At 43.5% G+C, this 23,975-nt stretch overlaps 1 protein-coding gene across 12 annotated transcripts in view; it reads right to left on the bottom strand.

Moving 5' to 3' along the window:
- CADPS (calcium dependent secretion activator) overlaps positions 1 to 23,975 on the bottom strand; it is a 210,514-nt gene that overhangs the window by 23,879 nt on the left and 162,660 nt on the right. For 4 of the 12 annotated variants that reach the window (XM_042015159.1, XM_042015148.1, XM_042015179.1 and 1 more), the window contains 7 exons: positions 19,635 to 19,781; positions 16,398 to 16,553; positions 13,467 to 13,614; positions 9,184 to 9,198; positions 7,779 to 7,853; positions 6,633 to 6,716; positions 1,526 to 1,558 (listed from right to left, as the gene is read on the bottom strand). In XM_042015159.1, coding sequence (XP_041871093.1) covers positions 1,526 to 1,558; positions 6,633 to 6,716; positions 7,779 to 7,853; positions 9,184 to 9,198; positions 13,467 to 13,614; positions 16,398 to 16,553; positions 19,635 to 19,781 — 658 coding nt within the window. The remainder of the gene's footprint in view (positions 1 to 1,525; positions 1,559 to 6,632; positions 6,717 to 7,778; positions 7,854 to 9,183; positions 9,199 to 13,466; positions 13,615 to 16,397; positions 16,554 to 19,634; positions 19,782 to 23,975) is intronic. The other 8 variants (XM_042015169.1, XM_042015191.1, XM_042015209.1 and 5 more) reach the window with 3 other exon arrangements.

Below are 23,975 nucleotides of genomic sequence, written 5' to 3'. Positions count from 1 at the left end.
CACTGTAATATGGCTTTGTTTCCAGGGCCAGGTGGGGAAACAACTGAAAGCTAACCCAGGTGAATGTTTTCTGTTCTGATTTACACAAAGAACTAGAGCATCTGTCTGGCTTCGAGGAGGGGAGCAGACCCTGCTGCAGACCTCGCAAGGGTGTCCCAGGTACAAAGCTTTTGGAAAAGCTTGAAAAGGTTACATAGCATTTTACTGAGACTATTTCCCTGGAGATGCTTTGCTTTCCAGGAACACAGAGGCCTCAGAGAAGGACATGCTTTGCCCTAGAAGTTACTTAAAATAACTGTTCTGTGCTCAAATTTCTGATGACTAAATATTTAAGATGCACTGAAACAACTAGGAATTTCAACTGAAGGATCTCCACATTTTCAGGGCAAGAAATAAATTCTGAGTTTTGCTCTCAAAATCTTGTTTTTATTACTCCAAGAGAACAGGATGCCAAGATCTGCATTGGGGTATTTTAAACCAAGCAACACTTCTTACTGTTCAAGAGTTTGTCTTTTCCATGCTAGGCTCAAGATACGATAATTTTGTAGAGAATGTTTAAGTTGGGCTAAAGGGATGGAAACACCAAATGCAGAGGATGTGGTCCAAGACGTCTGATAAATTTATCACATTGTCATATGAAAGCATGCAGAGCAATCCACCTGCATTAAATATACACACATTATACATACACGTCATCAAACTCAACTGAGTTGCTCTTCATTTCCACTGCCCAGTCTAACTGGGTGCAGGAACTGGTGTGGTATATTAAGATCTATTTTTTTGCATTTGCAGTTGCTCAGGATCTTTCTGCCTGTAAATGTTACAGTAACCCCTTATTCCAGCCAACATTCATATATTACACTTCAACTTAATTTAAATGTAAATTTCTGGCAAGTTAAGTGCTCTGTCTAAGAACGTTAAGGGCTCTTTTCCTTATGAATCAAGGTCTAATTAGAGGAGACGATGTACAGTTTTCCTACACCAATTACAGAAAAATGGAAAAAAATTATTTTCATTAACAATTTCCCAAACACATGTTGCTAGCTCATCACCATTTCCCCAAAGTAATAAAAAAGTCATTTTCCAAAAAAGTAAAATAAACCGACAATTAGAAGAACAAAAATAAAATAGATTAGCTAATGTGTTAGATGTGTGTTGGCTCAGTTGTAACATGTCTGGACTTTTTGTTTGGAAATTATACTGTATTTGTACAAGTCCAAATGAAGAATTAACAGAATGCACTGCTCTCATTTTTTTTTCAAATGTGATTCAAGCCAATTGCATAAATATGGTACCTTTTTGACACCATCTGCAAATTGTTGCCTAAACAGCCTCATAGGTCTCCATAAGAGGGTAACTGCTCATTATTAACATAATGGAGATATCGTTTCCAGTTCAAATGTTAGAAGTATGAAGGCCCATGGTTCAGTCTTGGCTGTTAATGCATAATGTGGGTTGCTACACATGCCATAAACCAAAGCACAATGCAAATTACTGTGACAGAAGTTGTTTAAATTGTGCTTACAGGTACATCCACGTATTTGGAAGCAGCCTTCACCTGTAAAAGGAACAAAAGGAGAGTTAACACCATCAGTACCTTTTCAGGTCTTTGTTTTTTTCTTTAAACTCTGTAAGACCATCTCCAGCAAAACTTGGGACAACATAATGCTGAGTAGGTTGAAAAGGGTGATGAAACTCACTTTCCTGTCTAAAAGGGTGGTATTTTTGTTGTTGTTTTTTTTTGGAGAGGTAAATTGACTGCTGCTAAAGCTCTAATAGCAACAGATGATAGTGTGGGAGTTGTGCATCTACTTCAGCGAGCGGGGGAAGATGGGGTTCGTAAGAAGACATAGTTATTTTCTTTGGAGACCTCCCTCTCCACCTGATGCCACGTGTCTCCCAAGCCACGTCTCTCCTGTTGGGAGCTGTATCCCAGGAGCAATGGCAGCTCCTCCGGGAGCAGGTGCATGATGGCATGGTGAGTCTGGCAGGGGCCTGCACCAAGCTAGACACAAGAAAGCACCTGAAGGACCCTAATTTTGCTCCCTTCCCATTGTCCTGCCCATGGTGTTCTTCCCCAGTTGTGAATGCTGCAGCCTGGGACATTATCAAGACCAGGCTGGATGGGGCTTTGAGTAACCTGGATAGTGGAAGGTGTCCTTGCCTGTGGCAGGAGGGTTGGAATGTGATGATTTGTAAGGTCCCTTCAAACCCAAACCATTCTGTGATACTCTGTTAGGCTGAGGGTTTTTTGAGAAGTTTTGCACATGAATGCCTGTGGCTGGGCTGGTTGGAAAGTTGTGTTCACATTTCACACCCCAGCCCTGTTGCCCTTATATGCAGCCTCTCAGGCACTCACTTGTGTCTCCCTCACATCAGTCAATTCAAAACAAAAGTTATTATTTTCCCCCTTTCTGCTGGCCCTGATGCTGGCAAGAGCTTGCAGACCATGTTGGGGCAGTGTGCTCATGCCATGCCATGCAGAAGTGCCCTGAAGCTTTTCTGCTTCCCAGACTGAACAGCTAAATCATTTTTCCCTGATTTTCCTCCCTTTTTAGAAGATGCTATTGGAGAGAGGGTATCAGAGATGGACACTGCACTCCGTGGTGTCCTCACAAGCTGGTGGGATCTGCAAGACCCCAAATTGACTTTGTCTGTGGTTTCCCATGCAGCAGGGTGCACATTGCCTGGTGTGGGAGGTGGGTTGGCCCCTGACGTCAGGGCCAACTCTTCCAACTGAGCAGTGCCCAGCTGGCCACAGAGACCTTTTTCCCACTGTAGCATAAGGCACAGTGTCTAGAAAGAGTATGGCTGGGATTTTCCACAACGCTGCTGCTTTTAATTAGGGTAAGCGTTGCCGGCCATCTTTGTTTGGGTGTAAAAGCTCACCTGCTTTTAAATATTTCTAAAGCTACCATTAAAACAGCCTAAATATAACACGAACACAGTTGCATCTTGGGATGAATAAATTATGTGTCCCGAATGAGAGAATGAATGTATGTGTGAGACAGAATGTGAGAGTGGGTGGAAGCACTCATATGGTGTGTGGGGGGGGCGCATAATTAAGCACAATGAGGCGATACAAAAGACCAGACTGGTGGTAATTGCCGAGGTGAACACGGCGCGAGTATTGGCAGCGCCCGGGCTGCCGAGCCGGGGGGCAAGAACAGAGGGAAGGGCAGGAGGAGGGCATCGAGCGCCTGCTGCTGCGATGTGATCCCAGGTCTGGCTGCTGGAGGGGCTGCAGGGGAACGGAGCACGTCCCAGCACATGAGTTTATGAAGTAGGCAGCAAAATCAGCACCAGAGCAAACACTTGTCTTGTCTCCAGGTATTCCTGTTTCCAGTCAGCTGTCTGGATACCTTGCCCTGTCTCTGCATTTATCCTCACAATTTTCTTGGGAAATGGTGAAGTGCTATCCCTTGCTCCCGCGGAATGGGAGCAGAGGAGCCTCAGCCTCCATGCATGAAGGCAGCTGGAGCCCATCCAGTAGATGCAGCTCCAGGAAAGCAGGCAGTCATGGCACACCCACTCAGGCAGGGTGCCCACGCAAGCACCAAACCATCACTTTTTCTGAGCAGCAAAGCCCAACAACCAGGAGGAAAGCCTGGAAAATGATGCAGCTTAACAGCCTGCAAAACTCAAGCTGGGGTCCTTGCTCAGGGCTAGACCAGTACCTTCAAATATCACACAGAGCATGATGCCAGGCAGAGGCAAACTTGCCAGCTGAGTGTGGATTTAGCACTCTTGGGTCCAACTTAGTGCCACTTTCAAACTACCTTCTCCAAAGTCAAGAGGCAACAAGAATAACTCAGCTTCCTGTGATCTCCTCCCTCCACCCACAAAAAAACTGAGCTGCTTCTCCTGCCCACTCTCCTTTAATCAGAATAATTACTTGTTTTTCTTTAAACTCAGATTTGGCTACATTTAGTGAAATTTCCAAACTGCCGGATGTTGTGTGATTTTTGCTAGGCTGCCGTTTTTCACAAAGTATGTGACTTTGCCATGAAACGTCTCAGTTTACCATACAAATTTTGCGCAGAACAAAAATAAGACCATTTACTTCTGTCTCCCTTGGGTAACATGGAATCTTTGGTTATAATTACCACAGGTGTAATGCTCTGCCTACAGAGGCAACCCAGAATACAGGGAATTTTAGCAGCTGGCATTCCTGCGAGTCAGTGGATCTGTACATGCAGACACCCAGCCAGGGCCTGGGCTGCTGCCACCAAGATGCACTGAAATGTAGCAACAAACAGAAAAAAAAAAAGTCTGGCCAAATTTAGAAGGGTGTTTTCCTCTCAAAGTTCTCTGCAAGGAGAAGTGGCTAGTGAGAATTTATTAGGACAACAGATGCATTATATTTATCTTGAATTTCGAGGCAAGAATTGGAAATGAGGATATCCTACTAGGTGATAAAACTGTCTGTCACAAGACCCCCGAGTACATGTCACTTGCAGAGCGCCTGGAAAACACGCGATGAAAGAAGTTGGTGGAAGGGGGTGGGAGACTAATGCTTTCTGGAGCTCAGTGGCTTGGACCATCACACTTCGTTGTATTTGTTCAGACAGGGAAAACGTGGGAGGTGGTGCAAGCATGCTGTAACAAGAGAGAGATTCTGTATTTCTCACTGCAAAGACTAAACACAACGAGTCACATTACTACTGCAGGGAGAGGAGACTTGCTAAGCCCCGTGCCAAAGGGGTCAGGGCTGCTCCTCCACCTCCTCTCCCAGTGGCTCCCAGCGGCTCCCAGCAAACATGGGGACCAAGGCGAGAGACAGACGTCCCTTCGTCAGGAAGGAGCAATCCTGCTCCTCTGCTGTGTGCCCAGCCCACTTGCTGTGAGTGAGGGACCAACACTTTCCTGGAGACATGCACACACCATGCACAGCAGCTCTTTGGATACACATCCTTTCCTGACTGGAAACTCAGGAAATTGAGGCTTTGGGACCATGTTTGAAGGCTGTGGGGCTGTTGGAGTGGGAGAGACTGTTTTGCTGCTGCTGGGGCAGTTAACTATCAGTAAAACGTCCAAGGAGCAGCAGAGAGGATGCCTGAACCCCATGCACCCACGTGCTGGTTCTGAGAGGTGCCCAGAGCCCAGGTGCAGCCAGGGCTTTGCTCAGCAACCAAAGGGAGCAGCACTCAGCAGTGTAAACAGTAGGATGTGGTGGGAGCAGCGCAGCATCAACCGAAGAACAGCTTGGATTCACAGAGAAGGAAGGGCTGCACATTACACTGTCTACACGGGCTGATGCTGGTACTTCCGATGCCTGAAAAGCTGCCGCCTCCACATCCTCTGCTGCTGGCACACAAGCATTTCCTTACCCTCCATAGCACTGGAATGAGGGAAGGTATCCAGGTATCCAACCCAAGCCATACCCTGCATCCCCTCAAGCAGGGATGAGCACAGCCCTGGGGCTGTAACCACACAGGGTTTATCCTGGGAGAAGAAGCGCACTGCAGGGCAGTGAATGGAATACCCTCCCTTTCTCTCTTCTCTGAAGAACAAAGTGCCTCCAGCACACCTGAAAAGGCAGAATGCTTTGTGGTTCAGCTAAGCTGCCAGACTGTGCGCACAAAGCTGCCAAGAGCAGTTTATTGCCTCTGCTGTTAAGCCTTCCTAAATCCATCTCCATTTCCAAATGGATCCTACAAACTGCCTCAAACTCAGCAAAAGGGCCCAAGAGTAGCAAACAGCAGACATCTGCAAGTAACTAAGACAACTCCAAAATGAGATTTTGGAAAGCCTTCCCAGTTTGCAGAGAAGTGCCTTCTGCCTCTTGCCCAGTCTCTGTGAACAAGTGAGTGCAGGAGAGGCTGCACGTGAAGGCAACAGGGCTGGGGTGTGAAACATGAACACAACTTTCCAAACAGCCCAGCCACAGGCATTCATGTGCACAGCTGTCTGTGAGCTGAGAGGAGTGAAGTCCTGCTTGCATAGAGACATTCTTGTAAACTTTCTGGCACATGCATTTTCAGAAGACCTTTGGAAATCAGCTGCCATGTGTTCATCCTAAGAAGCTGTCACAACACTTTTCTGGAATACAGCTCAAATTGTATCATTGCTGGATATTGAGGCCAGTTTTGCACAGATATTGGCCTGGTCCTATACCTTGCTAGGAAATACCTGGTGAGCTGTGGATTGGTTCCTCAGTGCTAGGGAAAAATATGGCATGAGAGGCACCTTGTGCTTCGTGACCTCATGGCATTTGCCCTACCTTGTTCTCTTTTAGAAACACATAGGCATGCCCTAGGTCTCCCTTATTTTGCTGTTTACTATGTAAGATGGTCACTGTTATGGCCAGAAGACTGAGAGTGACAATGAAGCAAATTGCATGTACAGTGCAATGGTTTTTTTCATCTTCATATGTATCCTCTACAGAATAAACTTCACCAAGCTGAACAATGGATGGAGATGGCTTTACTCTGTGCATCTGGGGTGTTTACGTGCTGTATATCTTCATACAGGTTATTTGTCTATTCATGTGGGGGTTAAAGTGATCAAACATCACAGAATGGAATAAATATTAGGTAGCTGATCTAGTCCTGGGAGGGCAGGAGGTTACAACTCAGGAAAAAAAAAGAAAAAGAAAAAGAAAAAGAAAGGAAACGATGGTCTGTACTTACAGTAAATGACAGGAATGAAGAAAACAAAGTTCCTTCATCGTATCTAGACAGTTTGGCCAAAACTCCTTCCAAAATGGTGACAAACTATGAAGACAAGAAATACTGCAATTATTTTTAATAGTTGGAAAAAGGTGTAAAAATCTGCATCACCCTCAAAGAAGCCAGTGGACCTCTCAGCATTGCCAAAGGAATGGACCACCTGTCCCTGAGCACAGTGGGCAGGGAGTGGGGAGAATGCAGTGCTTCCTTTTGGCTGCCGTGGTGCACCTCTTGCTGACTGGGAATCACCCCTCAGTGTCCTGGGTGGTGCAGGGGACAGAAGGTGGGTGCAGTGTGTGGGGAATCCAGCAGAGCCTCTCTGGATGGGGAAGGCTCTGGTTCCTGCTCCCAGTATGCAATGGCAAGCACGCAGCTAGCTGGGTATTCTTGCAGAAGAATTGAACTGGCATATGTTGGCGGATCATGTTTAAAGGTCTCCACTGTATAATAGGGATGACTTGTTCTCAGAAAGTTTGAAACTAGAGGAAAACACACCCCACCATCTTTTTCCTTACATTCCAATTCCCCTCCGTGTTAGCACAACACACCAGACCTACACAACCACCCAAGGGGAATGCTGGCAGCTGAGCTACAGGAGCTGACTCTGATAAAAAACAATTTCCAAACAATTAAACCTGACATTTTCAAATGTATTTCCCACTACTGTCACCTCTAAATTAATTTCTTGGAAGAGCATATGGTGATCTTGCACAAGATGAGCTATTTTGTCCACACAACCTCATGTGTAGGAGTGGTGACCACCTCTGCATGCCACCCCAATGGCTCTGCAGCAGCATTTAGCAGTGCCACCCCCTGACTGCAGCTAACCCCAGTGCCGTGAGGTGATGCTGACCATCCCCTTTAACATAACACCCCTTCCTTAAAGCCACTTCTGGCCCAGTATGGCAATCCTGCTAGCAGAGTATTACATCTCACGCAGTTTCTAATCAACAAAGAGTCACCATGAAAGGACTGGGAGATGTATGATCTTGCCTGTGAGAAACAAGAAGCCAATTCAACATCCTAATGTGTCACATTTTAATGGAAACGCACATATTAAAGATGCAATGTTAACAGTGAATCACTTCACCTGAAGCCGAGGGTTACCTTTGCCACTAGGAGTGTTATCATTTCTTTGACGGTTTCCTCAATTAGTTCATCTATTTTTGAATGGTACTGGTGCTAAAGAAAAATAAAAGGAGAGGGGGAGGAAAGTATTAGCATTGATCACAGCCAACAGCTCTACACTTGCCAGTCTCTTCCCTTGGTAAGCCACAATATATAGTATTAAACCAAAGAATTATGCAGCTTATTACCCTCGGCCCCACTGCAGTAGCCAGTGACTACTTACACTTGTAGCAGAGACCCTGAATTCAGGAAAATCCTGCATCAGTTTTGAAGCAGGGCAAACCCTGCCCTCTTCTGTGTGCCCGCAGCTCTGGAAGCCATGTGTGGATGTCAGAGGGGAGGCTCTACCATCCCTGTGAGAACCAGCACCTAGTGCTCCTAGAGACTCCGAAGTCCCTTTGCTCCACTTCCATGGGCACTATCCTGCCCATCTTGCACATGGATTGCAGCGCACAATGGGATAGACCTGCTGCTGGAGGGGAATAGTCAGCCCTTTCCCAGGGCACCACAAACCACCCAGCCCTCAGCATGGGAATGGGGAGGATGCCCTGTTTCAGGGGAGCTTGCAGTGGGCTCAACCACGGGGAATGGTGCTGCACCCTTCCCACCTACTGCAGCAAAGCAGCTGAACCTGTGTTACCCTAGGTTCAGCAGGCACATGGCTCAAGTTAAGCACTCATTCAAACACTTTGCTGTTTTATACTGTGAGATAGATTTAAAAACCACCCAACAAACCATGACAAGCCTTTTTGTCCCATGCAAAAGCCAGCAGGCAGTGCAGCCCTGAGCCCTGGACAACGGCAGATCCCATGGCAGTAGCTCAGCACTGGCTGACCAAGGCCTGTGCCTGGAGCACCAGCGTTTCTGAGTCTTCAACCCAATTTCTGCACACGCCAAACCTTGCTCAGCTTGGGAGCTCTGACGCAATCAGCTGCAATATGGCTAGAATAGGTACTAAAATACAGTCTTCTACTAATTTAGAAAAGACCTGTTTCCAATACAAGATTTAATTAGTGAAAACATACAGTATATTCTTATTTTCAATGGACTGAGAAAATCCTGATTATGACTGCTTTCCAACACAAAACATTTGATTTTTCAGTCAAACATTTCAAGCATTGGTGCTAGTCACTATATTCATTACCACTTGGCATTAATATTGTTTTAAAATGTTAACATCAAATCACATTGAAAGAGACAAATCTGCTTTAAATACTAATCAGACTTTGGGAAGGAAGACTGTGAGGGCTTTACAAATGCTAGCTGCTGGTCTCAGTGTCTGATCAGTACTCTGAACTGCTCTACAGTTTGTGGATTTTTTTCTACGGAAGTAACATTAATATAGGAATTTGGGAAAAAGAAAATAAAAGTAGGACAGACTTACCCACTCTTTTGCAAACTTTTCAGATGATTGGGGACAGAAATAAAGAGGAAAGTGCAAAAGACAGGAAAAAGAACATATGAAGATAAACAATAAATAAACCAAAATCTTTTAAAAAAAGAGACGTATGAGAACAGCAGCATCATGCACAGAAACAATAAGCAATGGAAAATGAAATGGGGTCAAAACCTCCGTTCACTGAAATACCAGAGATCGCTACCTGTAGGATTTGCAGGCAGTAAAACAGTGCAAAGGGACCGGATTGTAGCTGACACCTGACTCTCTTATGGTTTTATTTGGCTCTGAAGAGGAAGGGAACCGGCTGTCAACAGGCAGGGTTCAGCCTCGGGGCAGCCGCACAGCCTTCACTGGGGTGGCAGGGCCGGGGCAGGGGACATGGCACAGCACATCCCAGCCCAAGGCGTGGCTGGGGGCACTCAAAGCCTCACCTGGACACGAGGACAAACTGGCACCGCCATGCCACAGGCTGCGATCTGCTGGGCCCACGCGGGGGAAAAACATACACAAATAAGCGGGTGATACTTGCACTGGCAGCTTTCATTCCCATGTCCTGCTTTGCAGGTCAAGACATACACAAGTCCCTTATGGGATCATAGTTACAATTAATCTTTAATGCAGAGCTAGGCCTTATCAGCTCCCAGGATTGACCTGGCCTTTCCCAGCACAGCTGGAATGCAGCTGTGGGGTGTCAGGGACCTGTAACAGCTTGGTACAGGTAGAAGCTGCTGATGTGCTTGGCAGACACAGCCAGGACTTCCTAAGGGAAATGGAGAAGGGGTGTCTCTCCCATGATGTTTTCCTTCTGCAACCGCATTTTCTGTGTGTGTAAAACTTTGCAAACAAGCATTCAGCTAACTGCTTTCATCAAGTAAGTCATGAGTTTGAACTCAAACATGACTAGCTGTGTGCAAAGCAATCCACTGTGAAACGCACTGACTAATGCATGTTCAATTACAAGCTTGTTTCAAAAGCAAGTAAGAGCCCCAATGGAATAAAACCACAGCTCTGAGAGCAGGAGAGGAGCCTGTGCATGCACCAAGGTGGTGTAGCAGTACCCTGAGTGCTCATTCCCATCGCAGCCGCAATCCCCAGGGCAGAGCGAGCCCTGGTGCCCTGGCAGTTACCATGCAGGACAGGGCCTGCCCCAGGCAGCCACAGCCATGTGCACCCTGTGCCACCAGTGCCACAGCCCCAGGTCCACCTCAGGAAGGGGAGCCTCGGCCAGGACAGGGTCAGAGATGGTGGCGGTTTGGAAAGCGAGTGCCTGGTGCTGCTAGAGATGCCTGGCTCGCAAAACCAGCAATTCCGACAGCTCCTTCCACATTCCTCATGAAAACACTCAAGGTTAAAGATCGCAGAGCTGGTTTGCTTTACGCAGCGTAGCCCCCACTCTCGATCAAGTTCATCACAGCTTTCTATTAGCTCAATTATTACAATCCATAATCAGTGCACTACAATGATTCAACTTGACTTTATGTGATGAGTATCTTGCCTTGTCATGTAACAGATTGTGTGTACGTTGTATTTCTCTAAGGACCATCTGACCTTAGATATTAAATAGAAACATACTAGACCAACTGAGAAACATTTAATACATACATTTATCCCCTTAGATGTATTAAAAATTCAGAGGAAAAATAAATATTTAAGATGGTAAAGTATGTTTACCAAATGTTTTAACAGCTGCCTTTAGAGACAAGGAAATGGAATGAAATGATGGGTGTTTGTTTCACAGGGTAATGCTCGCAAAATGCATTCAAATATCTGCTAAAGTGAGTGTGGCTGAAGGTAGTGTGAAAGGGAAGGCCTTTGGGGTGGGAGGGAATCCACACAGCAAAGTCAAGGAAGGTGTCGAGAGAGTCTCTGCCCACATACAGACTGAACTGTCAGAGAAATCAGTGGTTTGTTTCTAACAAAAATGTCTTCTCTGGTTAGGTCTAAGCCAAAGACCCTGCCTGAACACTGTGGTGAGCAGCGTGAGCCCTTTTTGCTGCCGTTGAACTGTCTGCACAGGGACATGGGCTGGAGGAGCCATGTGCTGACTGTGGCACTGATGGATGGTCCCATCAGAGAGTTTCTACCCCTCCCTGCCTGTTCATTCCTCCCCTTGCTGACGTGTGCAGCTGCTACACACCAGAGATGGGGTCACAGAGGGACTCAGTGAGGCACAGACCACAGACAACTCCCCATACTACTGAGAAAGACACAGGCTGGAAACCCAGGTTCCCATGCCTCTGCTGCCTATCTGACTGTCTCATCATTTCCAACGGGATTGGAAGAGGTGGGGTGGCATTTTGTCCTCCCCTCCTAGGTTGTAATGACAGATCTATATGTGAGCTTTTGCACCCCTCAGCCTGACCATCTTGGCACATAGGTTTGGACAGCTTCAAGAAGAGGAGATGGAGATAGCCAAAAACACGGAGAGGCACGAGTGAATGGAGGGGGAGGTAGTAACACTCATTAAAAGAAAGAAAAAGGGAGGGTGTATAAAATACAGCAGCCCTAAATGGTAAATTATGCACCAATAATTTACGTCGGCTTTACAGGTCTATTAGTTTAGCTATCTGTTAAAAACCTCATGTCCCAGCAACTGTTGCTTGCCACAGGAGTTCAGCTGTCCCTGAGCTGCTGCACCAAACACCTCCTGTAAGTGGCACAGGCAGATTTGCAGCTGATTGCAGCTGCAGCCCAGCAGCAACTGCGTGGCTGCCTGCTCCCCTGTCTCCTGCAGTCTGAGTCAGGCCGAACCTGCAGTTCTGATGCTCAGAATTTGGAGGAAACTGTGGCAAGCAGAGAGTATCACAAGTCAGCATGGAAAGATGCAGTGAGTGCCTGGTCACATGATACTTGGGCACAGCTGATGTTATCGGTCTTGTGCCATCTGAATACTTAACCTGACAGTTTAATGAATGCAATGAGCCTCCTCTGTCATGATATCAGAGTCTCTGTGATCTCCAAAATCTCCCTGTCCCCAGCGACTGTGCCTGTAAAAGGGTTTGATCCTGGTTTGCAGTGGGGAGCATTGCAAACATGGACCTTCCCAGCTGACGGGGCACTGCCAGGGTAGATGCTGCAGCAGCTGCAGGCTGAGGGATTGGGGGAGACAAATGGGTATGAGTATGGAACAGAAAATGGTAGAGAAGTTCATGTCCAGGCTTGGACAACAAAAGCCCACTCAAGATCTGCTTCAGCTGACCTGGAGGACAAGGGAAGACCTATGATGGGCAGTCTGAAAACTCTTACAAGGTGAGTGTCGCAAATAAAATGTCATAACTGAAATATGTAGAAGAAAAATAAAAAGAACAGCTGAATCTGATCCAAACACCACTGACATTAGGGCAGAGAGCCCTGCTGCATCCAGTGGCCTTTGGAGCAAGTTCTTTCAGAGGAACCAATTGAGGTGAACAACTGAAAAAACACAGGAACAACTAGCAGTGATTCACTGCAAAATCTGACCATGAAAAGCTGTAGTGAAAAGGAATATCTAGGAAATGCTGACAAGCAGCGGAATAGGTGAGCCGAACAGCATTTGTGAATTTATTCTAGACTGGTATATGAATATTCAATTTGACTTGAAGTCACTGGAGCAAAATGAGCATTCTGATGCATTTAATTCATTCCAGTTTGCCATGTCTTTCTAATTCATAGATCAATTCACAGAAACTTGAACCTGCAACTATGGCTTCAGAAGAAAATAAAAATCAGCAATTAATTAAAACAGATTTGTTGTTTGGGAACTTGAGTCATTATGAACCTGGAAATCCAGAATGATCAAGTGTGCTGATTACAGCCAGTACTTGAGAAAGGCAAAGCAGCCAGAATTTCAATCTACTTTTGGAAGTTATTTATTTTTGTAGTTTTGTTGGGGTTTTTTTTCCTTTACATGCATCACAGTACCAACTTGGCAGTTCTGCTTTCCTTATGTTTGTCTACAGAAAATAGCCATACACAGAAAGCGTGTTGCCGACACCTGGCTCCAAGGTGCAGTTAATGACTCAATTTATATGGTCGTCATGCAACAACCAAGCTCGAGAGATACCATATGCATACCACAGTCCTTGCAAAAAGCTACTCATAAGTGACAGGGATTCCAATTGTTTCTATTCATTAGATTTGAGAGCAACCCCCTGTACACTCATCTGCACACTCTCTATGGAAGGCTAAACCCACAAACGATACAACATTTCGGAAACGAGCACAACAGGAGACAGGAAATTTCATGGCATTGCCTTTAAAAGCTGTGAAAGGAAGAACCTGCATTTTACCTCTTGGCCCATTTCCATACTGCAAAGCTTTGTAGACTGAGCTTTGGCATCCACCATGACATTAAACATGGTGCATATTGATTGAGGGACTCGGAAATCTGTTGATCGGCTGGTTTTCTGCAGTTTTACTTCAAATGCAATCCTTGTTCTGTGAAGGAAAGTAGAAAAAGATGTTTCGGTTGTTTTTAAACATACTGAAGCCAATAATAATAATGTGAAACAATACTGAGAGGAGTTTGAGAAGCCAGAAAGCTGAATGCTGTTGGGAGTGCCATAACGCAATTGTTACAAATGTGTTTTTTCTAAAAATTATTTTCCATTTTAAAAAGAAACCCCCTTTCCAGAATAGACACTATTTATGAAGTGTTCAACAGTTTCAGGGAAACTGTGACTCCCTTATGCTTGATAAACAGTGTGATGATGTTACAAACAGCAGTGTCAATACATATCTTTAATTTGATTGCATTAGCTGATTGATAACCACAGCCTGGCATACTAAAGGAAGCTCCTATTGCTCTCTGATATCAACCACAAATAACAGAAACACCTTCCTTTCTTGACTGAAAAGACACTGCCAGATCATTGCATTTATGGTGGTATGATAGTATTTGCTGGCTGGACGTTCTTAATTGACTTGTAAGTTCACAGAAGTGGTTTCCCTGCACCACACAAATTCACCAGAATATGTCTGCAAAGCATGCACAGGCAGAGTCATGTGCATATGAACACACTCGCATCACACACCTCCCTGCTCTCCTGAGGTTTCACTGAGATCAAATTTGACATCCCTGGCAGTAACAAACCATGATACATGAAAAGCTTCATCAGACTAAAACCTACAAAATATGATACTGTGTCCTACTTTAAATACCAAGGCATTTGTGAGTCTAACACAGGAATGCTTTCCAGTGAGGTGAGCACTGCCTTGGCTTTCTTCAGAGCCCCTCTTCATATTCCAGAGGTACTTCACTAATCTAACCTAACACAGAAGAATTATCACATCAGACAGAATCTGCCAATAAATTAACATAGGAGCTTCAATTTAGAAATAACAAATAATATCAGCTGCAGCTCAGGAGTAATTCTGTACTTGAACAATCCCCCAAGGGTTATGCAAATGAAAACTCATTTACGAACATAAAGCTCCCATTCTTGGGATCAGATCTGAGCTGGTATACAGGTCCTTCTGCCTGGATTTATTAGTTAACAGGCCTTCCTTGCATGGGCTGTTTTCCTGACAGCCCCAAAATACAACCCAGTGTGGAAGGCAGGGTGGCTCCTCCATGGATTCAACAGTTCAGAGACAGACGTGAAGAAAAATGTTGTGTCAAACTGAAATCGCTAAAGAAACCTTAGCCAGGCCCTGTTTGCAGGTGATATAAATAGGGAAGGCAGCATATTGGTTTACATCAGCAGTGGCATTTGAACTGATTTAATTACCAGTGCCAGATTTAGCCTGGACTCGGGGACTAGAATCTTGATAATTACTGAAAGGACCCAAGAAGACTGGGATTTTCCATCTCCTCATGGAAAGGAGCATGTTCCTACTTACTTATGCTCACAACCATTATATATAGTTGTACCAATACAAGCTGGGCCAGGTTTTTACAGAGGGGCAACACATTTGTAGAAAGGTTCAGGCAAATCAGGGAAAAAAACCTGGCTTCCAGGCACACAAGCCCTTCTTTAGATGTACCTGGAAGTTTCCTTATTTTTCCCAGTTATCTCAGCTGAGCTAACTTGGTCTGATTTTTACAGATCATTGCAGCTATAACTGTGCTGCAGGGACAGCAAAGGAGCCTTAGCTCCAAGTGAAAAGAAAAAAAACCAGAAAATAAGTTTTGCAGGTGGTGCTGGGGCAGAGCAGCGAGCAGAGCTTCAGCACTGGTTTTTCTCCTAAAGGACAGCCTGACAACTGGAGGACAAATGAAGCTCAGTATTTGTGCCAGACACAGGACCAAAGATGAGCTGCTGCAATAAATTGCTCGATGTCAAAGACATTAAGTGCAATGCATCTCATTGCACTTAAAATGCACTGGGGTTTATTCCAGAATGGTGAGAGAATAAACCTTGAGCTGTCTGCCTTCCTGCCTGCATTTCAGGGACTGAACGTGCCTTCCCCTGTGCTGACACTGCACATCCAGCCGGTGAGGATCATACTGAAAATAAATGCCACACTCACACTTGCACAGTGGCCAGAAAACTGCAGTACAGAACAGCCACACCACACGCTGCAGTTAATATTAGCATGTATCAGCTGTATTTGGCATCCATTTTTTCTTTGGTTCATCTCATTTTCTATGAATTTTTGCACAATGAAATACAAAGTTCATTTTTTCTTCTTGCCTCATTACCTCCAATGCAAATGGACATAAACTCCTGTGGAAAAGTTGGAAATTTAACTTCAATATTTTGCTTTCGAAATGACAGCTGCCAATATGTCTATAATTTGCTTAAAGATATCTCTGTTTTGGAAGATCTGCAGGTAACTATACTATAATGTGGCTGATGATACAACAGCTTTTCCCAATCAACGGCAGGCGTGAAACCTGTGTGCCAAGCAACACACTATCCCACTTTTAAAATCATTTTTTCTCATCTTTTTTTCATGTATCTGTGTCTTTTAGGTGGGCACTGGGATCTTTCTTATGGCTATGCCTTCAGCATTCAGCATCATCACACCAACCTGCATTTACAAATATCTGACCTCACGTGCAGCACTGAAAATAAGTAATTACCTACAAAGCCCAAAAGAATGGGTGATTTATTGCCGTATTGTGAATAAGCACTCTCCAGAGTGTCAACAGAGAAGTGCCTGCTTGGGAGAGTCCACATTTCACAGCAATGGGGTGAATTCCAGTTCTAGGGTGGATTAGGCTTTGCATCCTGTGAGCTCCTGTGAGAAACAGGAGCTTGCTCATGGGCACCTACCTTTTCACACAGGACTCGATCATGTCACTCGCCATAAGCTTCAAGCGCTGCTCTAAGTGTTTCCCAAACTCCTCCTCAGGCCAGTGCAAATCCCGAATGAAGGTCTGTAGGGCATCAAGTTTCCAGAACATATCTTCTGAGGTGCCTGATCCATTGCTGGCAGGGCAAAATGAGAACAAAAGTCAAAAGTGGCATCACGGTCTTTGCAACCTGATGTGGAGACCGTTCCTGCAACAAGTGTAAGGCAGACAGCAGTTTCATACACAGGACAACGCTGGCCATCTCCACCATCAGGATTTTGAGTTTTACCATACAGTTGCCTAATCTACCTTGCTGTCATCACCCACAAAACTTTCCAGACCAGATGAGTAAGACAACATCATGAGTTACACATATTAACGGGAAGAACGTGTGTATGGTAAAAATCAGCCTTAGTTAATAACCACATTAACATATGTGATTATTAAGAATTAAGGCCAGGAACTGTGGGAGAAAATTCTTGATCAATAATAACTGCCATACTAGGCTGTATGCAGTTATTAAGATTTAGGGTTTCATGCAATTCTCCCCCCTCCAAATTATATCTTGAGTTTGCTTTGTCCCCCCAGTACAGCCCTATTTCCAGGTAAGGGACAGTGCTAACAAGTGGTGAGCGAGGACACGCTTTATCTCTTGAACAGCTGAAAAAAAATTGGGGTAAGTCAATTGAGCTAAGGGTACATCTCATATCCAGGAGTTTCGGCAGGATTTACCACTGCACCTTTCTCTTTGCAAATGCAATTATAGGACAACAAATTTACATTTTTAAAAATTTATTTTGCAACTTTGATCTGCCACAGAATTCTCAATTTCTTTCACAAGCATATATTCTGGTACCCACACCCCTGCCCAGATGGAAGTCTTTGGTCCTGCAGTGTGTAGCTACACCAGCTCTTTTCACAGTATAATTATATCTCAAACCTCCACTTACAGAATAAAAATACAGGACTGAATTGCACTCTGTTTGTGCAGAGAAATTTATGCATCCATAACCCCTTTCTCTCCCTCTCCTCTTCTCCCTCACTTTTTTTTTATCAGAACAATTACCAAGGGAGCTTCAAGAGTTTCAACCCCCTCCTCGCATACCACTAATGCTAACACAGTAATTTATAAGATATTTAACACACCATGCATTACCACTTGTGCTGACATCATCTATAGAAACAGATGAGGGAGGGTGTTTCTATTGTGACAGATGCCAGCTGCATTGAGTTAATGCTAGAGGAGCTTGGAACTAATGCAAAGAGGGCTACTCCCAGGTGAGAGCTGTAGTCCCAACATGCCAGAGGGGTCCTGTGGGATACTGGGCTAGCAGAATCAACGAGATAAAGAATGAATCATCTTAGTTGTAGGAGAAACATATCTGACACTAAGCAACAGGTAACATGTCCTTGATGGAGGGGTAGGGTGCATAAAAGGAAACCAGGGAGATGAAAAGATAAAGAATCAGGCATTTGCTTTAGCCAGGGGACCAGTTTGGACAACAGTCTCAAATGTTCATCTACTACCAGTTTTTAGTTCAAACCTGTGCTTGGGTGTTAGCAAGCTTTAACAGTCTAAACCCAGTTTTGGAACTGTATGAATTTACATTTTAAGTGATTAAATGGGTACAAATATAATAATTGCTATTTACTACAGCAATATTATAACATCCATTTGGTTTCAAAATTTTTAAAGAATTATTCTCAGTCTTTTTCTCACTTTTGATTAGGACTCCATTCAAGTAAACAATATAGTATATTCATTTCCAAAATGCACTGTTCGTATTTTGCTTGGGAGCACCACAATTACTCTAATCACGCAGGCGGCTTGCAATATACCATTGATGCTCAAGCATTTTCAGAGGAATTATCCAATTTTCTGTCATTACATGATTCTTATCTTTTCAAGGGCAATACCACAAAGCATGCACAGAGAAAGATTAAAACTTTTGGGTACTCTTTACAGACAACTGCCTAAGCTAGCCTTTAATATAACTATCTTAGCATGAATATGAGTTGTATGGCTTTGAAACATAAACAACCAAGCCAATATTTTAGAAGGTTTTAAAATCTATTTTAAAAGATCTCACATCAGTGTTTTCTTTACTTTCATTCATTACCAGTGCTCTGCAATCCTGCCTGTGCCAGACTAATGGCAGAGGCGTTCTGGTGGACTCCAGGTGTAGATGTAACCGAGGGTGTTTCAGTAACAGTGAACAGGGGATTCTTGGGGGAGTTCTTCAGTTTTATCGATTGAGAGGATAGGGGAAAAGCACCATAGTGCTGACTGAGACCACCCTATGCCAACCCTAAATAACTCTCTAGGATTTTAGAAGGAGAATGGACAAGTAACAGTTCCCATGATAGGACATCTTGAGAAATGAGCTACCTCAAATGATGAGATTTGGGTTGAGCCCACTGCGTACCACCCTCCACACTGCTCAGTGGGAAACCTCCTGTAAGAGAACTTGCCTAATCTGTGCTGGGGATTTGTGGCATGTTCCCCCTGAGTTTCACACACACACCCTGGGACACTCTGACAGGAACCTGGGAGCACAGAGTGAAAGGCTCCTACAGAGTGACTGCTTTGACACTATTTTCCAAGCCATAATCTAAAACGCACATTGAAAATGTCTTTCTTTAGTTGGTTATGGCATTATTTGGGCAGTAATGAAGGCTATGGAGCTTTAACTGCTCTCTGGGACATCCCCCAACACAAATAAAACCTGTTACAGGGTGCTCCTCTTTCTTAGACTGCTTCATCAAAATCAAGACAAAAATTACCTGGGAAATGCAGAGCTTGTATTAAATAAAATTCATTTTTAGATCTACATCTGGTCCACAGAAATTGGTTGACTGGCATTGAAATTGGTTCATCTTCGCTTTTGAACAAAACTGTTTGCTTGAGACACATAATGTCACATTATAAGTTCTGTGGTTTGTATGTTATTCAGACCATGCCCCAGTGTTGACAGCTATTTTGTAAAGCAAGATACTTCCTCAAACTCTCAGTGGGAGTTGAGACAAATTTTCAAGGTTTATACAAAAAACCCCTCAAAATACACATGCCAGAAATTCACTGGTGTCTCATTCAGAAAGCATCTAATTAACTGTATCACTCTTTAAAGTTTTATGTAATGCACAGAAACAAACAATACATATCCATGCCAAGATCACTTTAAATTTAAATGAGATCTAATTTGAACTGAATACACACTCAGAATCATAAATAGCAGCCATCCATGACGGTGCAGAAAAGCTAGGCATTTGTGGGATGCCTAGTGGGATGTTAACTGGTAGATTTGGTACTTTAGGGAGATTCACATTTGGTAGATTCACATTGGGCAGATTACTTGTTAAACTCCTGTGGAAGAAACAGACAGAAAGAAAAAATACCATAACAGTGACAATGCCGATGTAGCAGAAGCACATGACACTCAGAAACAAATCTGCAAAGTTCACAGCATGAGGACAGTTAAAAAACCAAAGCAAAACATATCAGAAAGAAGCATGAGTATGGAAGCTTAAACGTACTGTGTTTGCAGTCTGCTATAAAATTCAAATTGCTTAAAAAAACAAAAAAGCAAACCAGAATGAAAAGAAGAATCACAAAGTAGCAAATTAACAGAAACTCAAACACCTGTGAAAATAACTGCACCTTCAAGTCCTGATACCATTTCAAAGCGCAGAGAGCAGCCTTTCTTCCAAAAAAATCTCTCTTTTAAGGAAGAGTCTCAGTTCTTACACACAGGCTTGAATGAAAGAGCTAAACTCAGAGATCTGCTAAGGAACTGGAATTTGAAATAATAAACAAGAGTCTGGAATTCCAGCCATAAGAGTTTTTCTCACCACCAAGTTCAATGGAGTTGCAATTTTGCTGCAAAACCTCTCTATCTTAGACCCTCTACAAATAAAGATGGGCTAATCTGGAGCGATGAAACAGTGAACTACAAGGTTCTTCCTCTGTGAAGACTGTGCCCTGATCGTCCCTTGCATTCCTGGGTGCAGAGAAAAGGATTGTCCAGCCCTACTATTTGTGCCCTGTGAATGATCTGCACTTTGTAAATAAATAAGGACTAGTATGTGACTGTTTCATAGCTGGAAGTGGGCTATGAGGTGATTAAGATATTCAAAGGTTAATATGAAGTATGTGTACTTGGGCATCATTACTTCAATCAGTATTTTCAAATGTGCAACTGTTATGCCACTAGAGATTTTTAAAAAGTGGGCAGCTGTAATGATTTAATGCAACATCTCTCCTGGAACAAGATGCATATAACAGCACTGCAAGCCCAAAGTTTGGAATCCACCCCAACGTATTTCAGTGTGCTAGCTCTCTAGATGTTACAGTTGGTCTAATTCTGTTTTAATGAGTATCTCATCACAATTACATTCTACATGCAAAATAAAAACATCAGGAGATCTGGGAATCAGCAAAAGATAGATCTCAATCTCAACCCAACTCACACGTTATCTGGCCCTCAGAGGAGAGGCCAGTTTCAGAGAAATGCCTCATTTCTGCCCTCTCCCAGGAACACTGTCTGACTCACTGGTATACAACCCACAGGTGGTTTCACAGTCCCATGTGAGGAACAAAACCAGATACTTTGACACCATTTTCACCAGACTGTTACTTGGACTCAGTGAAAATGGAATCAGAAATTCAGCTTCACCCTGAACTGCTGAAGCTACTGAAAGCTTTTCTATTGATGCACCTGGGCACTGCTTCAGCATCCAAACTTGCCTGCTCTCAGTGACTGCACCAGGATATGCCACCTTCGGAGGTCTCTCCATTTCCCTGGATTAAATTAGTTACTTTACGGACACCATTATCTGGATTTCTGTGAAACTATCAAGTTATACACGATGTCTTTCAAGGCATATTAAAATGTTAGTAATTTCCCTGAGACATATTTTGCACTTCATTTATACATATTTCAGTTATATATCAACCCCCAAATTAATGGAATTGAGCTGCCTGTACTGAATAGATGTTTCCTAACACAACAGACAATGTGCACCACATCTCTGCAACAGCTCAGCTTGTTATTGGTGGTGAATCTGAGGAAACAGACTTCATTCTTTGTGAATAAAATCCCTTGTTGGGGAGGAATATCACAAATCAAAGTATTTTTCTAGTGAAAAAAACACAACTATGTTCTTATTTCTAATTATTTCTATGATTCTTAGTAGATTTAGCTTCCTGCTATCTGTGTGTTCTCTTTTTCAGGCAAACAGGAGAATTTACTACCATCACAAAGCTGTCCATTGTTTCCATTCATACTGTATCTGCTGTTAAGATGATATGACTATTGAATGAGACATAGACTCCATAGTGATTGAGAGAGTGTTAAATCTTCAGAAATGGCAGTGCATGTGGTTAGATACTGATATGGAATAAATAAAGAAATAGCAAGAGGTGGACAACATATAAATGTATAAGGAAAAGCAACTTAAATAACTTAGCCAGATGGTAAATACATAAATCAGAGGACCTTTGGTTTTAATATTAAAATTCAAGAAGTGACAGTGTTATATTAATAAAAACACTGTATTAATAAAATATGACTTCTAGAGTAAACAGTATACTATATTCACACGGAAACATATTTCTTTTATACAACACATTATTTTGCTGATGCAAGAGTATGTTGCAAGAATACGTTAGTACTCTTAGAACAAAACGAAACAGCAAAATAATGGAGTATATTATATTAACATACAGTAACTAATGTAAAAAATACTCTCCTGAATTGACATGCATAGTTTTTTCAGGTTCAAATGATCTAATTATCTGACTAACAGTTGCAGTGAGACCTCTAAAAAATTATTAATATTACCAACAAATGTTCCATAAAGCCTGCAATTGTTCAGACCATAAAGCTACAGGTCCAAGATGAGAAACTGTTTCTAGAAGCCAGCCATGCCTATTTAATATAGACAGCTAAATATAACCTCAGCCATCAGGCAGGGAATGTGGGCATTTGCATCAACAAGAAGAGGGCTGTCTGATTTAAGACGACTCAGCTCCAGGACTGGATCCTGATACCTTTGATAAGAGACACAGGCTCTGGAGCTGCACTGCTTGTTTTCCTGGCATCTTCTGCTTCAGCCCCGTTTGTTTGTGTGAGCTGTGGAAATGGCTTTCACCTGGACTGTCTGCTGGGAAATTCTCAGTGCAAACAGACTGGCAATATAGCCCTGCACAACCTCCCAATGCTCACACTGTACAGCAGCACCGATCACATGGAACACGTCCAGTTGCACCGCGGCTGCTCCTGTAGAGCTGCCCTAGCAATGAAAGGAGGGCAGAAAAATCACAGTATTTTTACTGAGCTGTCTCCTGGGTTCAGAACAGAGTTGAACGAGACCCCTGGCCACACCTAAATGCTCAGTTCTTACGGGATGCCTGAAATGATTTAGTGATGGAAGACGCAAACGCCTGTCTCTTCCATCACTATAAACACTTGCAACCTCACTGTGGAGGCTCAGCAAATGCTCAAGAGCAAATCTTTTCACAAAAGCCTTGATGTGAAGCAAAGAGCTTGATTGTGAAGTAGGCAGTCAAATCTGTGCTCCTCCTGTGACTGACACCCAGAATAGTAACAAAAATACTCACTTTCACTACAACGGTGCTTCTTTTAAGGGGAAACAATTTTCACTATCATTTTGTAGTTGTACAACCTTATAAAATGATTAGTATAATCATATTGTTCAAGTTGTGACATTTATATTAATGATACAATTATAAATATTTTGCAAAGAGTTAGTGAGCAATTAATAGATGCTAAAGCCAGGACTACAGAGCGGTAGAGAGAGCCCTGGGTCAATGAGTAATGTCCTAGTCAAGCCATTGAAATGGGTTGTCATTGCACCAGCTTTAGCATTTGCTCAAAAAGATTTTTCTTTCAACACAGACACACACACAGAGACACACATACATACGTGTCAGCTGGCTGCAAGATAAATCAGCGCTCTCCGAGAAGCTAGCATGAAAAAAAACCATTGCAAACCCTACTTTTCCAAGACCTCTCAAATCACCAGAGAACAGACCTACTCTGTATCCTGCATACTTGGATGACTGTGCGAAGGACAAGTGTTCCACATTTCTCTGCGTGGATTCATACGAGCGCACCAGCTGCTCTAGCTATAGGGCACGGACCCCCTGCAAATTCAGCAGCTCTGCAGAGGCAGATTACAGAGCCCTCATAAGCACATAACATCAATGCTTTTTCCCCCCATTTTTTTCAGTACTTAACAGTATCTCTCTCACTGCGATTTCTGTACCTAGCTCCTCAGAGCATAAGGTGCAGAGTATTCAGCAATGAAAATAGAAGAAATACATGCTTGCAAACTGCCATCTGGTCAGGTTATGGAGGGCTACATATTTCAGCCTTGACTGCAAGCACAAGTACAGAGAAACCCTTTCAAAAGATTCTGTGTTGTGGAATAATTTCTTGGTTAACAGGAGATAATGAGATTTCCTTCTCACAATGCACTGTAGAGATCCAGGACAACAAGCTTGGTGGAACGGTCAGTTATGATGATCTGTCTTTGC

Source organism: Corvus kubaryi, unplaced genomic scaffold (assembly GCF_017639235.1).
Source record: "Corvus kubaryi isolate FWS band 111438036 unplaced genomic scaffold, C.kubaryi_AGA036_p1.0 136, whole genome shotgun sequence".
NCBI classification, from domain to species: domain Eukaryota; kingdom Metazoa; phylum Chordata; class Aves; order Passeriformes; family Corvidae; genus Corvus; species Corvus kubaryi.
The sequence above is the reverse complement of the archived record's forward strand: the minus strand, read 5'-3'. Positions and strand labels throughout refer to the sequence as shown.